Below are 23207 nucleotides of genomic sequence, written 5' to 3'. Positions count from 1 at the left end.
TAGAACAACAGTATTTGATCTGATAAGATAAAAAGTAAATTTACAGTTCAGTTATCACCCATAGAATAACAGTTTTTGGTCTGAAAAGATAACAAGTACATTTAGAGTTCATTTATCACCCATAGAACAACAGTATTTGATCTGAAAAGATAACAAGTACATTTACAGTTCAGTTATCACCCATAGAATAACAGTTTTTGGTCTGAAAAGATAACAAGTAAATTTACAGATCAATTTATCACCCACAGAATAACAGGGTTCTCTTTTGATTCACTTCCCAGACAGAGAAGCAAGAGCTGCAAAAATGTCCATCAACGAAATCCTCTTGCCTCTATTTCTCAATGCTTCTACCTGACTAGTAACTAATATAGCTATATGCCTCTATTTCTCAATGCTTCTACCTGACTAGTAACTAATATAGCTATATGCATCGGGAGTGGGGGTGGGGGGAGATATCAGGAGGCATGTTAAGACACGCAGAAAGAAGTTTTTCTCAAGACACAATCTCATATATAAGATTTGAAAACAAAATGCACCAATATGCACTAGAAGCAGATTTCTAAAATTGTCTGAAGAATGGAATGTGGAAATTTGGCCAAACATTGTTGATTTGTTACTGTAGCATCAGGCCGAAGGACTGGAACCCAAATGGCAGTTGGATTTTAGTTTTAGTAAGTGTTTTACGGCACTTGCAACACAATAAGATCATATGAGCACCAGAAGATTAGAGGTGTTACAAAAGAGTAACAAACACAAAAAAGAAGGAGGGGAGGTAAAGATGATAGATGTTTAATAGGGAAGAAGAAGCAAACCACACCAGAGCACCCGCCAACCACCCACGCCGCTGGATTGGAAAAGTAAAGTAAAAGTAAATTACTGTCCCATGCACCACCCCAGATCCCATCATCAAAAACAGAGCAACTGGTGCCCCGCCAGGACACAGGGCTCAATGCAAATCTGTCAGGAAGGATGAGAACCCCCCCCCCCCCTTTTTCCAGTGGGTTTGGGCTTGACTGTCAATCTTTCGTCATGTTAGCAGGAGAGGTCGATGGGAACTTCTGGTACGTTCTTTTTATTTCTGTCTCTCTGTTGTTTTTGTCTGTAAATCCTTTTCCCTGGGCTAAAAAACAATTATTGTTTTGATGTACCTTTTTCAAAAAAACTCAAACAAACATAATCAGCAAGCTAATAATAATAATAATTGCATTTATATAGCGTATATCCATGCTCAAGAGCATGCTCTATGCGCTTTACAACTATTATTACCCCAGCAGACCCTCTGAGAAAACTCAGAAACATTCTCGGCTTCTACGGAAGCATACAGTTAGTCACATTTGTACCTACCTGATCTGCCTATATGCCACAGGCTAGAAAAAAAAACTGCTTTTCACACAAATATCAAGACATAACTCCTTATCTCCAGCACACCACTCCCAGCAGCTCACAGTCGGAACCGCTGTGCTGATGAGCCGCTGGCAGTGGCTCGGACACATTCCTTTTCAACGACTTTGATGTAAAAAAAAAAAGTCGTCCTTTACTGGGAGTTCATTCACTAGATAAAGAACTATCAAAATAGGTTTACTTGTTTTGATTTAATGATCAATTTAGTGACGTATACATCATTTTTAGATTTCGTACCAAAAGAGGGCCCCCCATCAGAGTGGGTTTACCCCCCTCGGAGATTTATTTTTACTTTTATCTGCCGTTTATACCCTTTTGGGTGTCGCGGGAAGAAAGAGACATCTCTCTGCCACCAGCCGGAGAGCTTGGGACAAGAGGATGCCCTCGGGGATAAAGAGTTAAAAAGAAAATGTGCAGACCCAGGAGACATTGAGAGACAAGATCAGAATGAGACAACTCACCCCCTGGATGTAGTTGAGCTTGTTCAGTTTTTCGTTCTGTGAGTGAGCACCGTCGTCGCAGGCCCCCATGGGCAGCAGAATTACGTTCTTCCCCGTGGCCTCTTGGAAGGTCAAGGTCACTGGTATACTTCCGCCCTCTCTCGTCATGTCGGGGTCCACACCGGCCACTGAAAGGGAAAAGAGTCTGCTCTAAACTAGTGCTTCTCAACCTGGGCTGTATTGCCTGCTGGTCGGTGATTTAGTGATTTTAGTGGGTGGTGGGGATCACCCGCATAGTGACAGTTGTTACTTTATGCCCCACTTGGGATAAAATATCGGTGGGTCACATGAAGATGATAGCCCTTTTTTCTTTCTTTTTTGGGGGGGGGGGGGGTAAGTGTTTTACGGTATGTAATTCACCTGCTCTGATGGCTTTTCTGGCAGTGACGTAGTTCATATATCCATGTGGTGTGTGTGTGTGTGTGTGTGTGTGTGTGTGTGTGTGTGTGTGTCTGTGTTTGTGTGTACTCATTCATGTGTGTGTTTGCTCATTTGGGTAAGTTTGTGTGTGTTATATGGTACACAACCAACACAGCATACATTAGGACACTCAGACATTTCATTACGGAACAAGTATATATATTCACCTGTTCTGATGGCTCTGCTGGCAGCGACGTAGTTCATATCCATGTGGTGTGTGTGTGTTTGTGTGTGTGTGTGCTCATTTATATGTGTGTGTTTGCTCATTTGTGTAAGTTTGTGAGTGAATGTGGTATACAACTTACACAGCATAAGACACTCAGACATTTCATTAAGAACAAGTATATATTCACCTGTTCTTATGGCTTTGCTGGCAGCGACGTAGTTGGGGTCCTTGATGTCGCTCATCCAAGGTCGTCCACCATGGCCCATATACACCCTACGGAGGTCAAGTTTAGTTTTAATAGTAAAACATTTATAATGGCACTAGCAACACAAATACGTCATACGGTACCGAAGACTAAAGGTGTTTTTCAGTTTTAGCAGAGGTTTTACCGCGCTCGCAACTGCATAAGGTCATATGGGTGTAAAGGAGTATTAAAAGTGTTACTAGAGACTCACATGCACAGAAAAATAGATAGACGTTTGACAAGGAAAATGGAGCGCATCACACCAGAACACCCGTTAAAAACCCATACTACAATAAGCAAAATGATCAGCGTGCATTCGATTTTCTCGAAAAAGCCTCTTTCGGGATAGCCCTCGTGTGCTTAAAAGCAAACACATGCAACTGATACCACAGATTTAGATTTTTTTGTTGTTATAGTAAAATTTTACGGTGCTCGCAACTGCATATGGTCATATGAGCGCCAAGGGGTGGATGTCAACAGAGAAGTCCTTACAGGGAATCAGGCTTACTCTGCTCACCTCTCTAGCTTCAAAAGCGCAAAGTCAGTTCAACTATCAAGGCACCACGGAAATAGCAGGTCACAACAGTGTGACAAACAAGCAAAAGAAGTAGAGGAAAATGACGATAGTAAGGATTAGGAAAGAAAAAGCAGCAGTTCCCTGTTGTTGTTCAGGCACAGTTATGAGCATGACATTGTTGGATCAGCCCATTTACAATTCTACTGTGCATGAACGAGAAATGTCCCCCCTTTGGGAATGGCCTAAAGACACTTCAGTCAGTGGCACCGTCCCAGGAGGTACCCCTTGTGCTTAAAAGCAACCACATGCAACTGATAAAATAGATTTAGATACTAATACAAATAAAAAAATAAAAATTTTTTAAGGCTCAGTGCATCTGAACAGCCGGCCGACAAACTATGCCCTCACTTCAAAGAGTTTGGCGATCCTCTCTTCTTGTGCAGCCCCTTCACGTAGTCCTCCACCAGCCTCTCTATCTCCTCTGGGCTCTGGTCGGGCACGAGGCGGATGGAAAACTTTCCGATCACTTTGCGGGGGATCACCGTCTTGGCCCCTGGCGCACTGAAGGCCCCCTCGATGCCTGCGGGTGTCAAGGTCAGAGTGAGTCTTCCACATGTTTATTTTAGATTTAGTATTTTAGTTTTAGCTAGGTTTTAATTTAGTTTTATAAGAGTTTTACGGTACTTGCAACACAATAAGGTCATATAAGTGCCGAAGATTAGAGGTGTTACAAGAGAGTTACAAACATAAAAAAGAAGGAGGGGGACATAAAGAAGATAGATGTTTGGTAGGAAAGAAGGAGCAAACCACACCAGAGCACCCGCCAACCACCCATAGACTGTCTTCAGGAGATCCTTGTTCTACAGCACCACCCAGACAAACACACACAGACAAACATATCTCCTTTAAATACAACTCTCTAAAAAGTTTTACAGCACTTGCAACCCAAGTAGGTCGTATAAGTGCTGAAGGTCAAGGAGTCACTGGAGAGTAACATAAAATTTTTTAAAAAAAGAAGTAAGAGAGATAAGGACGATAGATGTTTGACAGGAAAGAAGGAGCAAACCACATCAGAGCACCCGCCAACCATCCACAACAACTTCAAGAGAAACAGACAACTTGGAAACACATAAATGTATCAAACAATCTCAACAAACAGCACCGTTCATTCAAAGAGCGGCTACATGCCTAAATATAGAAACCCATAACAAAAAGAGGGTTCTGCAATTGACGATAAAGATCTCAAAAAGACGAACTCACCGTGTAAAGACAGGGATGGATACCTCCACCGTGCCATCAAAACCTCAGCTTTTGTCTTTTTCTGTAGTTTCTTGGCTCCGATATCCTGACGATATTCTTCCTGTAGGAAGGAATTAGAGAGGTGTCCGTCAGTAAAGGGATGGTTTATCCTCGCTAACAGTCGTCAACGCTTTAGTTTAGTTTTAGTAAGAGTTTTATGGCACATGCAACACAATAAGGTCATGTAAGTGCCGAACATTAGAGGTGTTACAAGAGAGTAAAAAAACATAAAAAAGAAGAAAGGGAGAAAGAAAAGGACGATAGATGTTCGATAGGAAAGAAGGAGCAAACCACACCAGAGCACCCGCCAACCACCCACTCTAAAAGTCTACACTACGGACTCAGATACAACATTTGTATAACAGTGATCCTAATCATAGGGGTACAAAAGAAGAATAAAAAAAAGGTAATGCAAGGGACAGTGTAAAGTCAGCTATTTTCTTTGGCAGCTGAAAAAAAAATTGACAGAAAATGCAAATTGGTCGAAACGTCAAGTCGAATTCAGATACGTTGTCTATGCAACCGTATAGACCTAATAATGATCATACGAGTAAAATAAGAGATAAGAGTGAAACGGAAGGAGATGAATATCTTGGGGGGGGGGGGGTCCAGTGGCTAAGTGAGCAGTGAGTTCTGACTCAAAGTAATGTCAAGCAAGTGTCGGTGACATGTGGTTTAGGTGGGTGGTCACTGCGGTGTGTCCTTGAGCAAGACACGACAACCCTAGCTCAAAATACAGGGCGCTGTCCTTTTACAGAGGTGCCACTAAGAAAAAAAGTCTTGAACTGTCTGGACCCCATGGAAATGTGTATGTATGCAAGAACACAAAATTTAGGGATCATATTGTAAAATATATTTTGCATAAAGCAGGCGAGCAAAATCCTGACAACTTCAGAAATCTCGATTTCCGGGTTTATCTGGAAAATCTGCACATCTGATTTTAACCATAGCAGTTCTCATTTCAGTGACCCACTTTCAGCACTTTTTAAGGACCCCCGGGCAAGTGTTGAGTTCCTGCGTGCTGTCGGCATCGCTGACCGTTTATGATGCCACAGCCCTAGAAGAGAGAGAGAGAGAGAAAGAGAGGGAGAGAGAGAGAGAGAGAGAGAGAGAGAGAGAGAGAGAGAGAGAGAGAGAGATTTTTTTATAGTAGAGGGTTTTACGGCGCTCGCAACTGCATAAGGTCATATGAGAGCCAAGGGGTGGGTGTCAACAGAGAAGTCTTTACAGGAAATCAGACTTACTCTGCTCACCTCTCTAGCTTCCAAAGCACATGGTCTGCTTTGACTATCAAGGCACCCCAAAATAGCAGGTCACAAGGGAGTGACAAACATACAAAAGAAGTAGAGGAAAATAAAAATAGTAAGGATTAGGAAAGAAAAAGCAGCAGTTCCCTGTTGTAGATCAGGCACAGTTATGAGCGTGACATGAATCAGCCCATTTTCCACTGCACTTGAACCAGAAATGTCCCCCCATTGGGAATGGCCTAAAGACACTACAGTCAGTGGCACTGCCCCGGGGGGTAGAGAGAGAGAGAGAGAGAGAGAGACAACAGCAGTTCTCACTTTGTCAAAGTCGATGGGGCCATACGTCTTCTCCTCCTCCTCCGTGAGCTCCCTGACCGAGTCGTAGACGCCCGGCACCAGAATCTGGCCCTCCACGTCTGCCAGTTGGGACATGAGGTAGATCAGGTCGTTCATCGCCTCGTACCTGGCGGACGAGCACAGAGGAAGAACACAGGTCAGACATGACGACATGGTGGTGGTAGGCGGGTGCTCTGACATGGTTTGCTCCTTCTTTCCTGTAAAAATCTATCGTCATTTTCTCTCCTTCTTTTCTTTGTACGTTGCTCTCTAGTAACATTTCTAATCTTTGGCACTTACATTACATATTTGTGTTGTGAGTCCCGTTTAAGTCTAACTAAAACTAAAACCAAGGTATGATGAGTTCTCTCAGTCAGACCCTGCCTTTATAACTTGCGCACCAAATATTGTAAACTGTAAGAAGGGTCACACCTCTTATTTGATATACAAACTGTTCTCAAAAGTCCGGTTAGTGATGGCAGCCAATGCAGAACTAACGTCTCGCCTCCTCAGTACTATTTTGTCCAAAGTGCCTCTCTTTAACACCAAGCTGAGGATCTTCAAAACAAACGTGAAGACTGTTCTACTGTATGGTTCAGAGACATGGAGGCTCACAGCATCAGCAGCAAGGAAACTGCAGAGCTTCGTAAATGGATGCCTACGAAGGATAGTGGGGATCAAGTGGTACGATCGAGTTACGAATGCTCAACTGTGGGAGAGAACAAGCCAAAGGCCAGTAAAGGAAGATATTCAGGTGAAGAAATGGAAATGGATTGGACACACCCTGAGGAGACCCCCGACAGGCATCATCAGACAGGCTTTAACGTGGAACCCACAAGGAAAACGTAAGAAGGGAAGACCAAAGATGACATGGAGGCGAGCGGTACAAGCTGAAATTGAAAAAGCGGGGACATCATGGAAACAACTAGAAAAGGATGCTCAGGACACGCTTCGCTGGAGTAATGCTGTTGATGGCCTATGCTCCACTGAAAGTTAAAAAGGGCAAGAGAGAGAGAAGAGGCTCTCTTTACTAAAGTACAGTTCTGAGGAGACGTTCCGTCACAATGAGGAAATAAATAAATAGCATTACTACCACAGAGGCATTTGGCTGGTGTTCTTTTCCAATTAATTATGGGACATTACAGTTTAACAAAAATGAGAGAGATGTGAAACTTATTTATGAGTGTCTTCTGAGAAAATATCTGTTACCAATTCAAGATCTTATACATTAGAAACAAATAAAAATCTGATCACGTACAAAATGTTAAAAATAAATAAATTAAAAACTGAGAATATAAAACCACACTGACATTGGGTTTTTAAAGATTCCGTTAAGGCAAAGATGTGGATATCAAGTCAAATTATAACTTTTTATATGATTAAGTACATTTAGAATAGAAAATGCAACAGCAGAAATTGTATAACCGCCAACTTTTCTAAACCACAAAAAACTGGGACTCTACATACGCAGAGGTGGGCATGGACAATCAACTCTCCTCCTCCAACTCTCCACACACACTTTTCTGCCTTCAATAAATCCAAATTATTCCAGGCAGACCTGCAAACAATAACGTCACAAATGTTGAGTAAAGATCTCTCCAATTGTGAGGCAGCGTGGTGAAATCAGGCGCTCGTCAAAATAACGAAATCGGAGAAACAGGCATTTTTCCGCCAGTTTGGACATTTTTTTCGAATTTTTTTTTTTTTTTGGACGTAATCTCTATTATGTCCATATAAAAGCACATTTTTATTTGAATTTAGCTGAAAAACCTTGATTAAAGGCACAAAGTATGTCATTTTTCAGTTTTTAAGGACTCTTTAGCTATTGAAGTTTCGAAAATTTGGCGGCCATTTTCTAGCTAATTTCACCACTGCAACCAGACGACCTCACTTTCTTCGATCCCAAATATTTTGAGTTCTATTCAAGATAAATGGATATTTATTTAATTGGAAGCAATGCAAATAAATCAGCTTTCAGATGATGCCAATTACTCCACATGCCCAAAAATTGACGAGCGCCTGATTCCACTGCGTTGTGACACAATTGACTTACGGCAGGCTTTGCTCTCATTATTATCTGAAAGTCCTGTTTTGACAAGTTCATAATTTTCCTTCAGCATCAGAAATTCTGTGAGTAGAAATAATAAAAAACAGAACACATATTTTCCTAAACAAAAATGTACTTACGTATTCAGACACTCAAAAACATACTAAATACGTTTTTAATATACGGGCTGGCAGCTATGAGATTGTTAACTAAGATTCAGATGCAGTAGGACCGTACGACGTTGTGCACACAGAATATACTGACAGAGGAGTCCGCTTAAAACAAAATCTGCAGGATTAACAGATTTTCTTCGGTTTAGTCGAGTTTTCAGTTCAGAGAGATTGCTCAAATTGCGACCCCCCCCCCCAAAAAAAACCCCCAAACCCCCAAGCGGATTCTATTTACTTTCCTTTTCGTTTACCGCTGTATTTCTGTTTTTGGATTAACAGTGTTCGGTTTAAGAGGACTCCACTGTCGATAAAAACACTCACACTGTTCCACCGAAGAGGCCGGAGTGGAGATCTTTGGACGCACATTCCACCTCCAGGGAGAAGTAGCAGATACCCCTGGAATTGGAAGGAAGCAAATCGTGAACAGATGACGAAAATAGAACGTGACAAACACTTTTTAAAAAAAAGTTTTAGAAGAGGTTTTACGGCACTTGCAACTGCATATGTTCATATGAGCGCCAAGGGGTGGATGTCAACAGAGAAGTCCTTACAGGGAATCAGACTTACTCTGCTCACTTCTCTAGCCTCAACAGCGCAAAGTCTGCCTCAACTATCAAGGCACCCCGGAAATAGCAGTTCACAAGAGTGTGACAAACATACAAAAGGAGTTGAGGAAAAATGACGATAGTAAGGATTAGGAAAGAAAAAGCAGCAGTTCCCTGTTGCAGTTCAGGCACAGTTCTGAGCATGACATTGATGAATCAGCCCATTTACAATTCTACTGCGAATAAGAACAGGTTAATGTCCCCCCCTTTGGGAATGGCGTAACGACACTTCAGTCAGCGGCACCGCCCCCGGGGGGTGACCAACACTCTGTCCACAGTTCAGAACCTCACTCACTGAGACCATGAGCTAACAAGCACCCGAGAGCTCACTAGACAGTTTTTAGGACCAATATGTCGACATTACATGCACAAAACAGGGCAGGACATAGGTTGACTTAAAAGAAATACAAGCTTTAGCACCTTCGCTGTATTTGGAATACCTGTATTTTACAAAAAAAGGTATGTTAAAAGAAACCCTGAAAACTGAAAACCCTGTCAACAAAGTGAAGTTACAAACAATGCTAACGGTAACGAAACTACAATGGAAAATGCCACAAATTTGAAACAACACAAAAAATCTCACCATTTATTCAACTCCTTTCAAATTTGTACTTTATTTAAGAAGCACAAAGCATTTGTAAATCATTCAAATTTAATGTTTAAACTATGAAAGAGGTGACAATAATTAGAACTAAACTCTATCCTGTAGTTCACTAAAACCATCTGCTAAGCGAGCACGACACAAGTCCAGCACTCACCGGAGTCCGTACGTGATGCACGGCTTTGTCTTCCCCAGCCAGTAGTTGTCCGAGATACAAACGTAGTCCACATTCTGAAAACAAAAACATTTAAGTCAGATTTCTCTTCACTGATAATTTATCATCATCATCCTTCAGTATGGTACGTGAATTAAGAATAATCAACATTTAATAGCTAAAAACCATTCAAGAATTTGCAGTGGCATTATGTTAATAATTGAAGACAATCTCCTTCTTAAACACCCTATAACACACAAAAAAACCCAACTAACACACACACAAATCTAAAGATAAAATTTTTACTAAAACTAGGTGTATTTATTCATAACAAGAAAATGAGTGAGAGGAATTGAGGAAAGTATTATTTCTCACGTCAGAAATCCAAACGTTACTGTTCTTGCAGGATAAAGAAAGTTTTTGTTCCTTTAAACAAACTCATAGCACAGTTCTACGAGAAGCTTACACAGGATACTGGAACCTAAGCTTACATTACTCTAAAATTCTAACATAAAAAGAGCTCCATATGTGAAGTAGAATCAAGAAAAAAGAGAAAAAAAAAATTAGGTAGAAAATAGTCGACATGTATGGAAAAAGTACTTCCCCATCTCCCTTTATAAACATTTGCCAAACTTTGCCCAATGGGTCAAACGAGAACTGAAGATATTTTAAAAAAAATCTTTATACAAAAAGGAACTATTAAACATAAAGGACAATTTGCATAAACAACAGCTCAACACGCCTGTTTCATAAAGAACACTGGTCTACGAGTGGGTCACAGACATTGATCTTCACATCAACCTTCAGCTGATACAGAGGACCACATGTTCATTCACCTGCAAGAAATCCGCTTTACGTTTCTCAATTAGGTCGTCCAAACCGACTGAGCCAGACTCTTCCATGCCCTCAAATACAAACTGAAAAATAAAATATAAAATTTTTTTTTTTACATAAAGACGCAAATGACATAACACGATTAATTGTCATAGATGTATAAAAAAATATGGATATCATTCTCTAGGTCAAGGTTTTGACAGACTTGCTAAATCTTCAGGTTCCAAACCAAAATGGAAATGTTCTTCCCAGATATTTACCTCACACCTAGTGCCTTGCCTTATAGCCAAGGACTCTGCCTTCAAAATGACCAATTCTATGTCAAGTCCGTAAAGACTTCAAAAGCAAAAGAAATTTCTAAGTTAAAAATTTGTTCCAATATTATTATTCTCGTTGGTATGGACATTTTAGGAAAGAAATCCATGTTACAAAAGACAAACCAAATAATAGGATTTTGACAGCAAAATGCAGCAACAGCCTCTATTCTAAATTTCATGTATTGTTCCAGTGCAAGGGTTAAAAAGTATCACGCCAGAACCAGCCACAAAATACCTTGAGGTTGACAGGAACAAACATTCCCAGCTCTTGCAGGGCCTCTATACAGTTCAGCCAGCCAAGGACAGGGCCCTGCAGAGGAAAAACATACAGTGAAAGGAGGAATGTTAATGAGAGACGGTCAAAATTAGAAATTGTCTAACACGGTCACCCACTATCGAGAAGAAAAGTGGCTGTCTTACATTGCGTCATTAAAATGAATGTAAAAAATAAAACGCAAGGGGGGAGATGGGAAGCAGCTATTTGTACAGGTGACTGTCTTATACAGATGGCCGTTAGAGCAGACTCAACTGTATTTCGATCACGTAACATGAAAATAATTTTAAAATACCATAAAAAGTACAAAGAAAAAAAAAAGATGTCTCAATTCAGCGTGAAGAGAAACATAAGCCTTTTCATACCATCGCACAGACTATCACAGCGCGCTCATATGACTTTAAGCAGTTGCTAGCGCCGTAAAACTCTTACTAAACTAACAAAGACTATCACATTGTTCACTGACAGCTAATCAAGTCAACCTTAGACGCACCACCGTTACACTGAGTAAGAGTCCCTGAATAAGGGTCAAGGATAAATCACAGATGTCAAGTACCTAAGGACAGCAACCATTTTGACCCCATCTGAACACTCTTTACAGATTCTTTCACCTTCATCAGCAGCAGCCTTCTAAAACAGAGAGCATGTTTACCTACACCACACTGAAATGTCTCGGGCACAGGATATCACTACATATCTGGAAGGAAATATCAGGGTCTTATTTCAAAGAAGAAATTTCTTATTAAAAAGAATTATTGAGAAAAAAAGAATGTTCATGAAGAGCAAAGCTCATGAAGTCAAGTGAGCAGGTTCAGGGTCCAGCTGACCATCCTTACTTGACATCTTGAAAAAAGGAAAACTAGCTACCGGAACAAACTTTCTTTTCTCTGAGAATAAAGTTCTATAAAATCAAAGGACAAAGAAAAAACCTACCTTATCATCTGTTGAGCCCCGGCCATACAATTTTCCATCAACCTCCGTCAGTTTAAACGGTTCTGTGTCCCATCCATCCGACTAGAAGTAAAGAAATGTGCGTCTTTGATTTTTTACATTTTATGTCAACAACACACTGGCGTTGACAAGATGACAAGGACATGTGGTTACTTGAGGGAGACATTGCGCTGCCAAGAGCGAAATGCTCGCAGCTAAAGGGATTTGAAAACAACAACATGTCAACAACACTAAATACATTTCATAGCTAAAGGTAGTAAGGAGATTATAAAGGGTACCGAAGAAGGGTCAGAAACTTTTTATAGGTATTTATCAATTACTATGTTAGCAACTGGTAACAGACTCTTCATAATACCATCATAAAACTCAATCAAATAACTCCTGTCAGATAAAAATGTTCACTTTAACGTAGAATTCATTAAACTGAAAATACGTCGAGCTCAAAAGTAAAGAAAAGAACAAAAGAAAACTTTCTGCTTCTTGTTTCAATAAATTAAAAAAGTATAATCAAACATGGGTGACAGTAAATTTGCATCACAAGGAGGACAAAAAGAAGGAGTACTATAATACAGAAAAAAAAGTTTCATTTGAAGGTTAAAAGTAAAAATGAGAAACAAGCATACAATACCTTCTCTGCTGGCTGGACGTCCAAATGACCGTAAACAAGCAGTGTTTTCTTCTTCGGGTCTGATCCTAACTTTCCCAACAGCACTGGAGGTAGAGGTATTTGAGTGCCGTCATGCAAAGTCTGCTCACCAAGGTCAGCGTACTCAACTGATCCACCCAGTTTCTCTATCATCTTGACACATTTGAAAAAAAACAACTTACAATCAATGGGATGGCCATTAAGTTTCTCAAAAAAGGTACAAAAGTAACAATATTGTTATAGTAGAAAGGTATGAAATATAATCATTTGACATATTATATATTATGTTGTGCATGTTGTTCAACTGATCATAGCCCAGAAGGCACAATTTTTCAGGAAACTATTTCCTGTCTTTTCAAAACAGTACTTCTACATTATTTATAAGCAGGCTTATCTTTTTTGCTTTTTTAAAAACAAATTTAGAATTTGAATTTCAATAAAATATTTCTTCATCATATGCCACAGATACCATAGAAATTGCAATAAAAAATGTTCAAAATTTTGAGCTAGTGTAAGCTACATCTGAACAGCTGGCCTAACATGTACACTGATAAATCCTTGATTTAGTCGCAGTCTTAAAATGTAAGGTATTTACACCCTCTTCATTTAATTTCATAACTGATTCTTCCAGAGAGACAAGAGAACCATGTCAGTAGCATCAATTTAAATGACGCTAAGGCAAAGCGCAATTACAGACAAAGAAATTTAATACAGAAATCTAAATAAAACTCCATCACCAAACACAATAAAAGATGCTGTAGACAGACACACGTTGTCTCACCTTCCCCGCCCACTCAATCATGCGCTTGATCTCCGGTCTCTTCTCTGGCCAGGCCGAGACACTCTGGATGCTGACCGCTTCAGACAGGCGCTGAATGTACAGATCCTGCTTCTCATCAATGTGCCTGTTTTGGAGGAAACAAAACGTTTCGTTCCCGCTCAATGTTAAGTGAAAAACAAAAAGTAAAATATAATAATATATGGAGTTTTGTCTGGGGTAGGCTATCGATCCTCATTTCAAAAGAGTGTCAAGTATGAAGTATATTTATGGCAGTGTACACATATATCACAATCATGCCTCGAAATCAGTAGAGTAAAAAAGGGTAGAATCTAGTAACAGAAATCTGTTTCAAATAAAAATACAACAAATATAGAAATATCTAGATCTAGATTTAGATCTAGATCTATATTATATTATATTATCTTGGTATATATATAATATATAAATATAACAATACAAAAAGATACAAGTAACTAGTAAGTTCTCCAACCCTGGCCCCCAGCTACAAGACTCGACACTACTGGACAAGCAGGAAAACCAAGTCTACCATGACCATGAGGCATGAAGGCTTCATATCATAAAGTTCTTTCTTCTTCCTCTTACGGAGATAGATCTAGAGTCTAGACCTGAAACAGCATTATGGAAAACTAGCAATAACAATATTGTCATTATCTGCGTTATAAATTCCACTGACAATTTCAAAGAAAATTGAGAAGTTGTAGCTCTTGGTTTGCACTTGCTATGTTGGTGTCTGTGTTAATCACATCGAACTTAAAGAACAGGAGTTGACATTCGATTGACATGGATATGTCTTCTAGATCTAGACCACACAATAAGTTTACCAATGTTAGTGTTAGTGTTGCAATCTTACTCGAAAAGCCGGTCCATTGTTGTTGTTTGGAAACAAGATCTAGAATCTAGAGGTGTATCCGTCTCGTCAACGAGGAACTGATCCCGTGAGTGAGGTGTCAAAACTTTCTGCGGAAAGTCTCAAAGAGCAGCACCTGCGAGAAATGAACAACAGGTTACAGGTTACAGAAGACTGGTTGGTTGCAGAATCGATGAGAGGTGTGCCCTCTTCCTTTAGGCTGTGACCATTCAATCAAAATTCAAAACCTGTTGCTAAAATAAGACGTCTCTGCACACTTCACACTTCAAGAAATTCGGATCAACAGTCAACCGGCCGGCACATTGGTTCAGTGTTCAGGTCTTGTTTGTTGACGCCGTGTCGATACCTGGATAATCGTGAATCATAAACTACCGACTACCGGCACTAGTGATGGGCCGATACCACAATTTAGGTATCGATGTCGATACCTAGTACTTTTTCAAGGTATCGATACCGATACATCGATACCTAATGCTATTAGTAACATACGCCGGGGGTAATAAGTACAGACAAAAATACAACTATACTTTTCCAAGTCTTTAGGTAATCGTTATTTGTAAAGGAGAGAGATAGAAATATATACCCGAATATGAGAATAAAAACAAAAACTAAGTGAAGTATGGGAGAAAAGTCAACTTTGCAGAAAATGTTAGTATAGGAAAATAAAAACACAAAAGTTCTAAAAAGGCAATTCAATTTACCAGATTTTTAACAACTTTAAATTAAACCAATGAGGATAAATCAGGGTTGCCAGTGAGGATTTGGCAAAATCACTAAATAGAATTCATGAAAAACTTCTCTCTTTTTGTTAAAAAATCACTAGATTCCTTTAAAACGCTTGCCCCCTACGAAACTTATCAGTTTTGATAAACAAAAAATTCTCAAGGCCCAAGTCACTTGCTTTGGCAGCCCTGGGATAAATAACACATAGGTATCGATGTTTAGAGCAGGTATCGGTACCGATACCGATAGCTATAATTATCTAAGTATCGATACCTAGAATCGATACCTGCCCATCACTAACCGGCACTGGTACTGATCGGTTCCTATTCTATGTTTGCGGCCTTTTTCCACGACTAGGCTAGACCATCGAACACAAGGTGTGTCGCGATATGAAAACCTCTATTTATTTTGTTGATAGATTTAGCCAAAGACTGGTGATTTCTTATCTGAAAGTATTTACATCTGGTGCCTTTACTGCTTTACGGGAGGGGGTTTACAAAGACTCGCGTTGTCCTTAGAGATCTAGAAAACTTCGATTACTCCCAAGATCACTTTATCAAAAGGGGAGGGCTATATTTTGCATTATATTGGTATACACTACAACAATATTGACACATTGTCTTGCGAGCTGTAGCACTTATTTTCTTCGGTTAAGAGAAACGAAAGTAATGTAACTGAGGCAAGATAGCCACACTTTGCAGGAATTTTGTTTTTGTAAACTTTGCTGCTTGCGGTGTTTGGATCGAGATGAGCTTGATGCTGAATTAAAAAATGAAACTGAGTGTGAAACTTACAAGAAATACACACAAACATTTAAAACATATAATAATAATAATAATGAAGATCATTTCTATAGCGCCCACTCCCGTGTAAACACAGCTCTAGGCGCTTTACATAAATGCATGTAAGAAAAATATTCATGCACGCGACACACACACACACACTCACACACACACACACACACACACACACTCATATACACACAAACACACACACATATACATATACACACACACAAACACACGCATACACACTCACGAATACATAACACGCACACATGTATGCCAAACACACACAAACACACACAAACACACACACACACACACACACACACACACACACACACACACACATCTACTTGCTTATCACACGCACACGATTACACATCGTCACGAAATGAGAATAAAATAATATATACACTGCAATTCACAAAATACATAAATAGATACATAGACATTTACATAACATTGTACTGAACATGAATCTACTGACTTAAAAAGGATGTCATTAAATGTGTCTTTAAAGATTTTTTAAATTTAGACTCAGATGTTGTATGTCTCAAGGGTTGGGGAAGAGAGTTCCAAACTGACGGAGTTTTTTAAAATATAAAACAAATTGTTGCCAGTGCATCCAAAGAAAAAGGCTTGTTTGTATTTTTATCTCTAGGCTAATACTATAAAGCACTACATGGCAGAGACAAAGGGAAGTCAAAGACCAGGTTTTGAAATAAGGGAAGCAATCCAACATCAAAGATATCCTCAATGTGGAACTGGCCTAGTAGCTTCCCTTGACATGTATCAGCTGGCCGAAAGTTGATAGGACATTCTTAACCTAATTTAGGCTAGACAGAAATAACTGAACTTTCTTAGGGGCGTAGGCTAGGCTAGACTAGATCTAAATCTTGGCCAAACCTTGGTTAGATATATCAGAGACAAGCAAGAAGTTCCACTGATCGCCTGTTCGCTTCTCTCAGTGTTGTGTTCAAGAGGAACTATTGTGAAGTTGTGCGTAATTATACTGATCTTGTATTCTTGATTTGACTTATTGATGAACAGACCGGTTTTCGTTCGGTACCCTAGGCAAATAAGCTAGAATTCTCTGTTTTTTTTACACGAGCTTCAAGTGTCAGGTCTGAAACTCGACGATCGGGCGGTTATGGTTCGCTGCACATGTCCCAGCTCGGTGGCTCTCACAACATTTTCCGGTCTTTTCTGGTCTCTCGGCATTTTTTCAAGTTCTCAAAGTTAAATTATTAGCAGTCTGCCTCTGTTCGCCCTTTACCTTCATTTTTTTTCTGTTAGAGAAAGATGTTCAAGGCTATTAAGTCTATGAATTCAAGTGTCCTAGATGACTATTATTATGACCATCCTCAGCTCCACCTCATCATAAAATGATTCTCTTTTCATTCTTGAAATTCTCAAGTCTCTTTATAAAAACCTCTCTTCTTGTGTTGCATCTTGTTGATTTTCACAATCTTCATGTGCATTAGGTTTATCTTACTACTGAACTAATCTAGAAATAGATCTATTAATAGGCTAACATTTTCTTTACTATGTCCTCCATGACAATCTTTACATTCTTACGGAAAGACTTATTAAATAATAGATATATATATATAGATTAGTGCACGTGGCTTCTGTTGCCTTTTTTGAGGTCTTCATAGAATAGAATTTCTCTACTATTCCTCTTTGTCATGCTCTGATGTTGGTGCACATTATTATAATTGCAGTGTGTACACGTATAAGTTTGCCTTAAAGTTTGGTTAGCTCTGGATGACTCTTCAAAAACCTTTGATGCTCCAATTGAATTTGTATTAAAAAAACCATGCCAGATTCCTGTACATATATGACATCTCTTTTACTTTGAGGGGTTTTCCTCCTGATACTTTTTAAAACTTAAAAAAAAAATGAAATTAATGTTAAGCCTTTTGTTTTCCTCCCTGTTTGATTGAGTCTATGAGCTCTCATGATCTAGAGGTTAACCCTATCCGTACGTCGTGTTTTACTATTGTATCCGTACGACGTGGGGAACTCGCTGTGCCACCACTTTCAAAGAGGAAATTTACTCATTAATCTGATCCGTACGCTTTGCGTAATAGCAGTCTGTCAAAATGATTTTTTGAGAAATACTGAAAGTTTCAGAGAGATATTCCTACGAGAAGTATTCTAAAATGTGAAGAATACAACCCCGGGGGTACAAAATGACCCTAGGGCGTACGGATAGGGTTAAGGTGTTCTACTCTCAATCAATAGGTCGCAGGTTCGAATTCGGAAAGCAGCGGAAATTCTTTTCTCTAGAATTTTCCGTTATAATATCCTTTCCTGTTCTCTAACAAGGTTCTGTAGTCTGCTTTTGTCTCCACTTTCTGCCCCCAGCTCCTCACCCCCTTTACCGGGCCCCTTCCAGTGCTGACTCTCTGCAGCCTTTCTACTCAATCCTTGGCTAATTCTTACTGCACTGTCTTTCAGCCACACCCCTGATCTTATGGTAAAGGTTTGAGATCTATAAGCTCCTGCCTTCTCGGACTAGGGCGAAAAATCTCAGAGGTCTCTTGTGCAAGCTGTGCCCGTTAAAGATCCGTATTGGTGGTCCAAGATCATAGGCTTCAGCCATCACCTGGGCAAGATTCAAAGTGTCCTACCAACTGAAAATTTTTAATGTGTCCTGTATGCTCATGTGACCATATGCAGTTGCGAATGCTTTAAAACACTTACACCTAAAAAAAAATGAGTCTTCCACTTTCCATGAACTAACGTCTGGAAGATCCAATGTTATTAGTATATTGAATTTTATCCTATTTCCTGTATTATGTTTTCTAGTTTGCCTTCTGATACACTGTGGTCCAAATTTCCAATTTCCAAGTAGTGCTTTTTAAAAACAGAACACTATAAAAATGTCTTAAATATTGATTTCCAGTCAAAAGCTGATGAGTGATTGGGCGCCACCTGCTGCCCTTGGCTTTCCCCATAGAGCAAGATGTTCAGCAGAGCTGTTCAATATGAACCTTGTCTTAAAAGCTTATTTATTAATTATTGATTCAACCCATGTGCTTTTAATGAAGTTTCACTGTGTACAGGTGTAATGCAAAAGCTATTACTATTAATTTTTTACTGGCTGAAAAATGGTCTTTGTGAGTCTGTGCAATGTGTGAGGAGGGAAATTTTATATAGGGCTAGTTCTAGCAGGAAAATAATAAAAGAGGGGTGTATGGAATAAGGAGTGTGGGATGTGCAAAAAAAACCCCTGAAGATTAATAAGCTGGGGGGGGGGGGGGGAACGCTTATTCGATACCCTAGAGTACATCGGCATTCTGACCTCACACTTAGGCCTACTTTTTCTTCTCACTGTGTAGTGAGGGTAATTTACCCTTTTGATATGACACTTTTTGCATTGCCTGGTATGTCAAGTTGGGGAAAATTTTTGCTACCCCATGACGGTACTCCGGGTACTTCAAGTTTGCGGTGGAGGGGTTAAGAGGGCCTCAATTGATTCTTATCACCGACTGTTGATAGTGAGGTTCAGATAGCTGCAGGGGACTGACTTGCTCCCTAATACTCATCATGTCATAACTGTGTGGCTACATATCTCCATAGCTGCTCTTCAAGCCGACTTCCTTTTTGTGTTGTTCTGCTGCTATACTATCGCAGTGATAGCCCCGGAATCCACTTGCTGGGGTATGTTATATATATTACCCTAATGGAGTGAGGGGATATGTGATACTTTTGTTGTTTTTTATTTGTATTTCCTGACGAACTTAAAAAACAACAACCCCACAACAGAACTAGCATCCATGTAAAAATTGGCGTCTCTATCCCACACTACTTTCATAATTTATTGTTAAAAGTGGTTCACATTGTTGGATGCTCAGTTTGTTCACATTCCAACAGAGGCAAAAGAAAGCAGACTTTGTGCTGTTGAAGCTAGAGAGGTACGCAGAGTAAGTCTGATTCCCTGTAAAGACTTCTCTGTTGACACCCACCCCTTGGCGCTCATATGACATTATATGCAGTTGCGAGCGCCGTAAAACCCTCTACTATAAAAAAAGAGGCAACAGTGTTACAGATTGGTGTTTTGTCCTTGCCAGTTTTGTGTATCATGAACTTCGGGGGAGTCAGTCTTCATGTGGGGTTATCAAGTTCTCCTTGACACAAATATTTCACTTGGATATGTAATATATAATATTAAATATGAAAAGTCTAACTACTATGTATTTGTGGATGTTACATTGTGAAGGATCTCTGTGGCAAACCCTGTGGCTTTGCTCATATCTGTGGTGATCTTTGCTTCATTTCGAATGTTCCATTGATTTAGAATAATAATAAAGACATGAACTTATGAGTAGAAAGATTATGTAATGATCAATGTCCATCTAGTCTCTCATTGATCTTCTTTTGTTTATTTATTTATCTTCGAGCTCTTAAAATTTTTTTCTTCTTTTGTATACCATGTATTTGTATTTCATAGCCTATATATATATGTAATCCACTTCGTTCTTTCATTTTGTTATTAAATTTCAATTCATTTTTAGTACTAAGTTTATTTTTGTGTGTGTTTGGCATACATGGGTGCGTGTTATGTGTTCGTGAGTGTGTATGCGTGTGTTTGTGTGTGTGTATATGTATATGTGTGTGTGTTTGTGTGTATATGAGTGTGTGTGTGTGAGTGTGTGTGTGTGTGTCGCGTGCATGGATATTTTTCTTACATGCATTTATGTAAAGCGCCTAGAGCTGTGTTTACACGGGAGTGGGCGCTGTAGAAATTATCTTCATTATTATCTTCATTATTATTATTATTTACCTGACTTAAAATATCAAAATTTAAGTATTTGTTCTGACCTCATATTGAGTTTACAGTGTTTGAGTGTTATATTTTATGGTTTTATTTTACATGTACTTTTTTTTTTCCCCCAACAGTTTAACTTTTGATCCTTGAAAGACAATGGCGACTCGGTGGGCTATCTGCGGGGCGGGGAAAATCGCCAACGACTTCTGTATGTGTCTCAATGCTCTCCCCTCATCGGAGCATCAGGTACGTACGTGTGAGCTGTACAGCATCTCTTGTCGGTTTTGCCAATTCTGTGATTTATAATATATATTTTTTGGTTCTTTTTAAATGCAGATGTTTTTACGCCCTTATCAACAAAATTAAGATTATTTAACCCTATCCGTACGTCGTGTTTTACTATTGTATCCATATGAAATGGGGAACTCTGTGCCACTACTTTCCAAAGAGGAAATTTACTTGTTAATCCGATCCGTACGTTTTGCATAGCAGTCTGTCAAAATGATTTTTTGAGAAATACTGAAAGTTTCAAAGAGATCTTCGTACTAGAAGTATTCTAAAACGGGAAGAATACAACCCCGGGGGTACATGATATAAATGACTGGGTAGGTTTCGACCCTACTTTACAGGCCCAACTCAGGCTGAGATGGATTTGTTAATGTCCCAGCAAGAAAATGAACTGAGCAGATACTCGATAAAAATGTTCCCTGTACGCGAATCAAACTTCGGTCATCTGTGTGTAACGACGAAGTGCCTTACATTGGCTGAATGTGTTTAGGGCGAAGGGCTAGAACTAGGGCTGGGCAATGACTCGCTTTGGCAAAATCCAGATAATATTATGATAGTGCACCTAACCTCTTCTGTGTTATGAACCACTTCGGCAAATGGGTTAGAACTACTTTGACAAATGGGTTAGAACTACTTTGACAAATGGGTTAGAACTACTTTGACAAATGGGTTAGAACCACTTTGACAAATGGGTTAGAACTACTTTGACAAACGGGTTAAAACTACTTTGACAAACGGGTTAGAATTACTCAAACAAATTGGTTCACCCACTTCGGCAAACGGGTTAGGAAAGAGACTTGAAGAGTCTGAATTCGGATAATGTCTTATTGAGGATTATCCGATTATCCAGATATTTATCCGGATTTTGCCCACCTCTAGCTAGAACTGAAATGGCCGCTGGATTGGAAAAGTAAAGTAAAGTAAAGTTGAATGTATTTGTGTTTTTTCACTGCCTCATGAAAGATTGTACAAAGCTGTGTTCTAGATATTAAGCAGTGATAGAAACGTTATAAATTAACATTTTTAGTGGCTTTAGTTAATTATTTTCAATCAAATCCACCCAAAAATATGTTTTTAAAGGTAATAAAAGATTCTGAGCTAAAAAAAAGAAAATTCTGAAAAAAGTGCCCAACATCCAGAAAAATGCCTGTTTCTTTGATTTCACCACGCTGCCTCACATATGACATACAATGACACTGTCTCACACATTCACCTTTCGGAGACAACCATTTTTTCACCTGGACAAGGAGTGGTCGTCTTGGGCAATTTGGACTGCATCATGTATACTTATTTGAATTTATATAATTACATCTTTTTACTCTATGCAAATAAATAGTGGGTGGTTAGCGGGTGCTCTAGTGTAGTTTGTTCATCCTTCTTTCCTATCGTCCTTATCTCTCCTCCTTCTTTTTTGTGTTTGTTATTCTCTTATAACACCTCAAATCTTCTGCACTTATATAATGACATTATTGTGATGCAAGTACTGTAAAACTCTTACTAAAACTAAAAAAAGCACATATGACCTTATGCAGTTGCGAGCGCCGTAAAACCTCTACTAAAACAAACAAACTAAAAAAAAGAAAAAATATTAGTGAACAAGGAAAAGGTGTTTCAGATCACCTTCTGCAGTGTGCATGTCTGTGGTGGAGAGCTAGGCTTGCTTTTCTATAAATAGGCCAAGAGATTCACCTTAACTGAAACTGGGACTTTACTACAGAGTATCAGGAAGGTCATTTGCTGATAAGCAGCTTATCTTGTGTGGTCCCTTTCAAGTTGACCGTTGGGGATTCGTTTCAACAAGTGCCCCTAACCTCAGCAGGGGGGGGGGGGGTAGGGAATGGACACTTGATACAGTGGGTAGCTTTATGATCACCGTCTGCTGTCAAAATTATGGTATGCGGGCGGTTGGGGGGTGCTCTGGTGTGGTTTGCTCCTTCTTTCCTATCATACATCTATCGTCCTTATCTCTTCTCCTTCTTTTTTGTGTCTGTTACTCTCTTGTAACACCTCTAATCTTATTGTGTTGCAAGTGCCGTAAAACTCTTACTAAACTAAAACAACTTTATGGTATGTCAAAACTTGGAGAATATAAAAGGAAAATCAATTACATTGTAGAGAGTTGATGAAATGCATCAATTGATCCTAAGCTCAGAGCTTTTACTTGTATGGATAGAGCGCAATATAAATGCAATCTATTATTATCATTATTATTTTTTTTATTGATATGATATTATT

The 23207-nt window shown here is 39.3% G+C and overlaps 2 protein-coding genes across 3 annotated transcripts in view; one reads left to right on the top strand and one right to left on the bottom strand.

Annotated features, from left to right (window-relative positions):
- LOC101856869 (cytosolic non-specific dipeptidase) overlaps positions 1-14772 on the bottom strand; it is a 17272-nt gene extending 2500 nt beyond the window's left edge. Inside the window, exons 1-13 of one of the 2 annotated variants that reach the window (XM_005092212.3) lie at positions 14382-14772; positions 13511-13634; positions 12712-12882; positions 12066-12146; positions 11094-11168; positions 10544-10624; positions 9711-9784; positions 8669-8743; positions 6113-6257; positions 4509-4608; positions 3657-3828; positions 2675-2760; positions 1863-2029 (exon numbers count right to left, since the gene is read on the bottom strand). In XM_005092212.3, the coding sequence (XP_005092269.1) occupies positions 1863-2029; positions 2675-2760; positions 3657-3828; positions 4509-4608; positions 6113-6257; positions 8669-8743; positions 9711-9784; positions 10544-10624; positions 11094-11168; positions 12066-12146; positions 12712-12882; positions 13511-13634; positions 14382-14398 (1368 nt within the window). In that variant the 5' untranslated portion in view covers positions 14399-14772. Of the gene's footprint in view, positions 1-1862; positions 2030-2674; positions 2761-3656; positions 3829-4508; positions 4609-6112; positions 6258-8668; positions 8744-9710; positions 9785-10543; positions 10625-11093; positions 11169-12065; positions 12147-12711; positions 12883-13510; positions 13635-14352 lie in introns of both variants that reach the window. The other variant, XM_035968156.1, reaches the window with a different exon arrangement.
- Positions 14773-16677: 1905 nt separating this feature from the next.
- Positions 16678-23207, top strand: part of LOC101856716 (trans-1,2-dihydrobenzene-1,2-diol dehydrogenase) — a gene marked incomplete in the record, with an annotated part of 13512 nt that continues 6982 nt past the window's right edge. Inside the window, 3 exon segments of the mRNA XM_013079183.2 lie at positions 16678-16906; positions 19496-19576; positions 20816-20930. Coding sequence (XP_012934637.1) covers positions 20841-20930 — 90 coding nt within the window.

The sequence above is a fragment of the Aplysia californica genome, unplaced genomic scaffold (genome assembly GCF_000002075.1).
Source record: "Aplysia californica isolate F4 #8 unplaced genomic scaffold, AplCal3.0 scaffold00042, whole genome shotgun sequence".
Taxonomy (NCBI): domain Eukaryota; kingdom Metazoa; phylum Mollusca; class Gastropoda; order Aplysiida; family Aplysiidae; genus Aplysia; species Aplysia californica.
The sequence above is the reverse complement of the archived record's forward strand: the minus strand, read 5'-3'. Positions and strand labels throughout refer to the sequence as shown.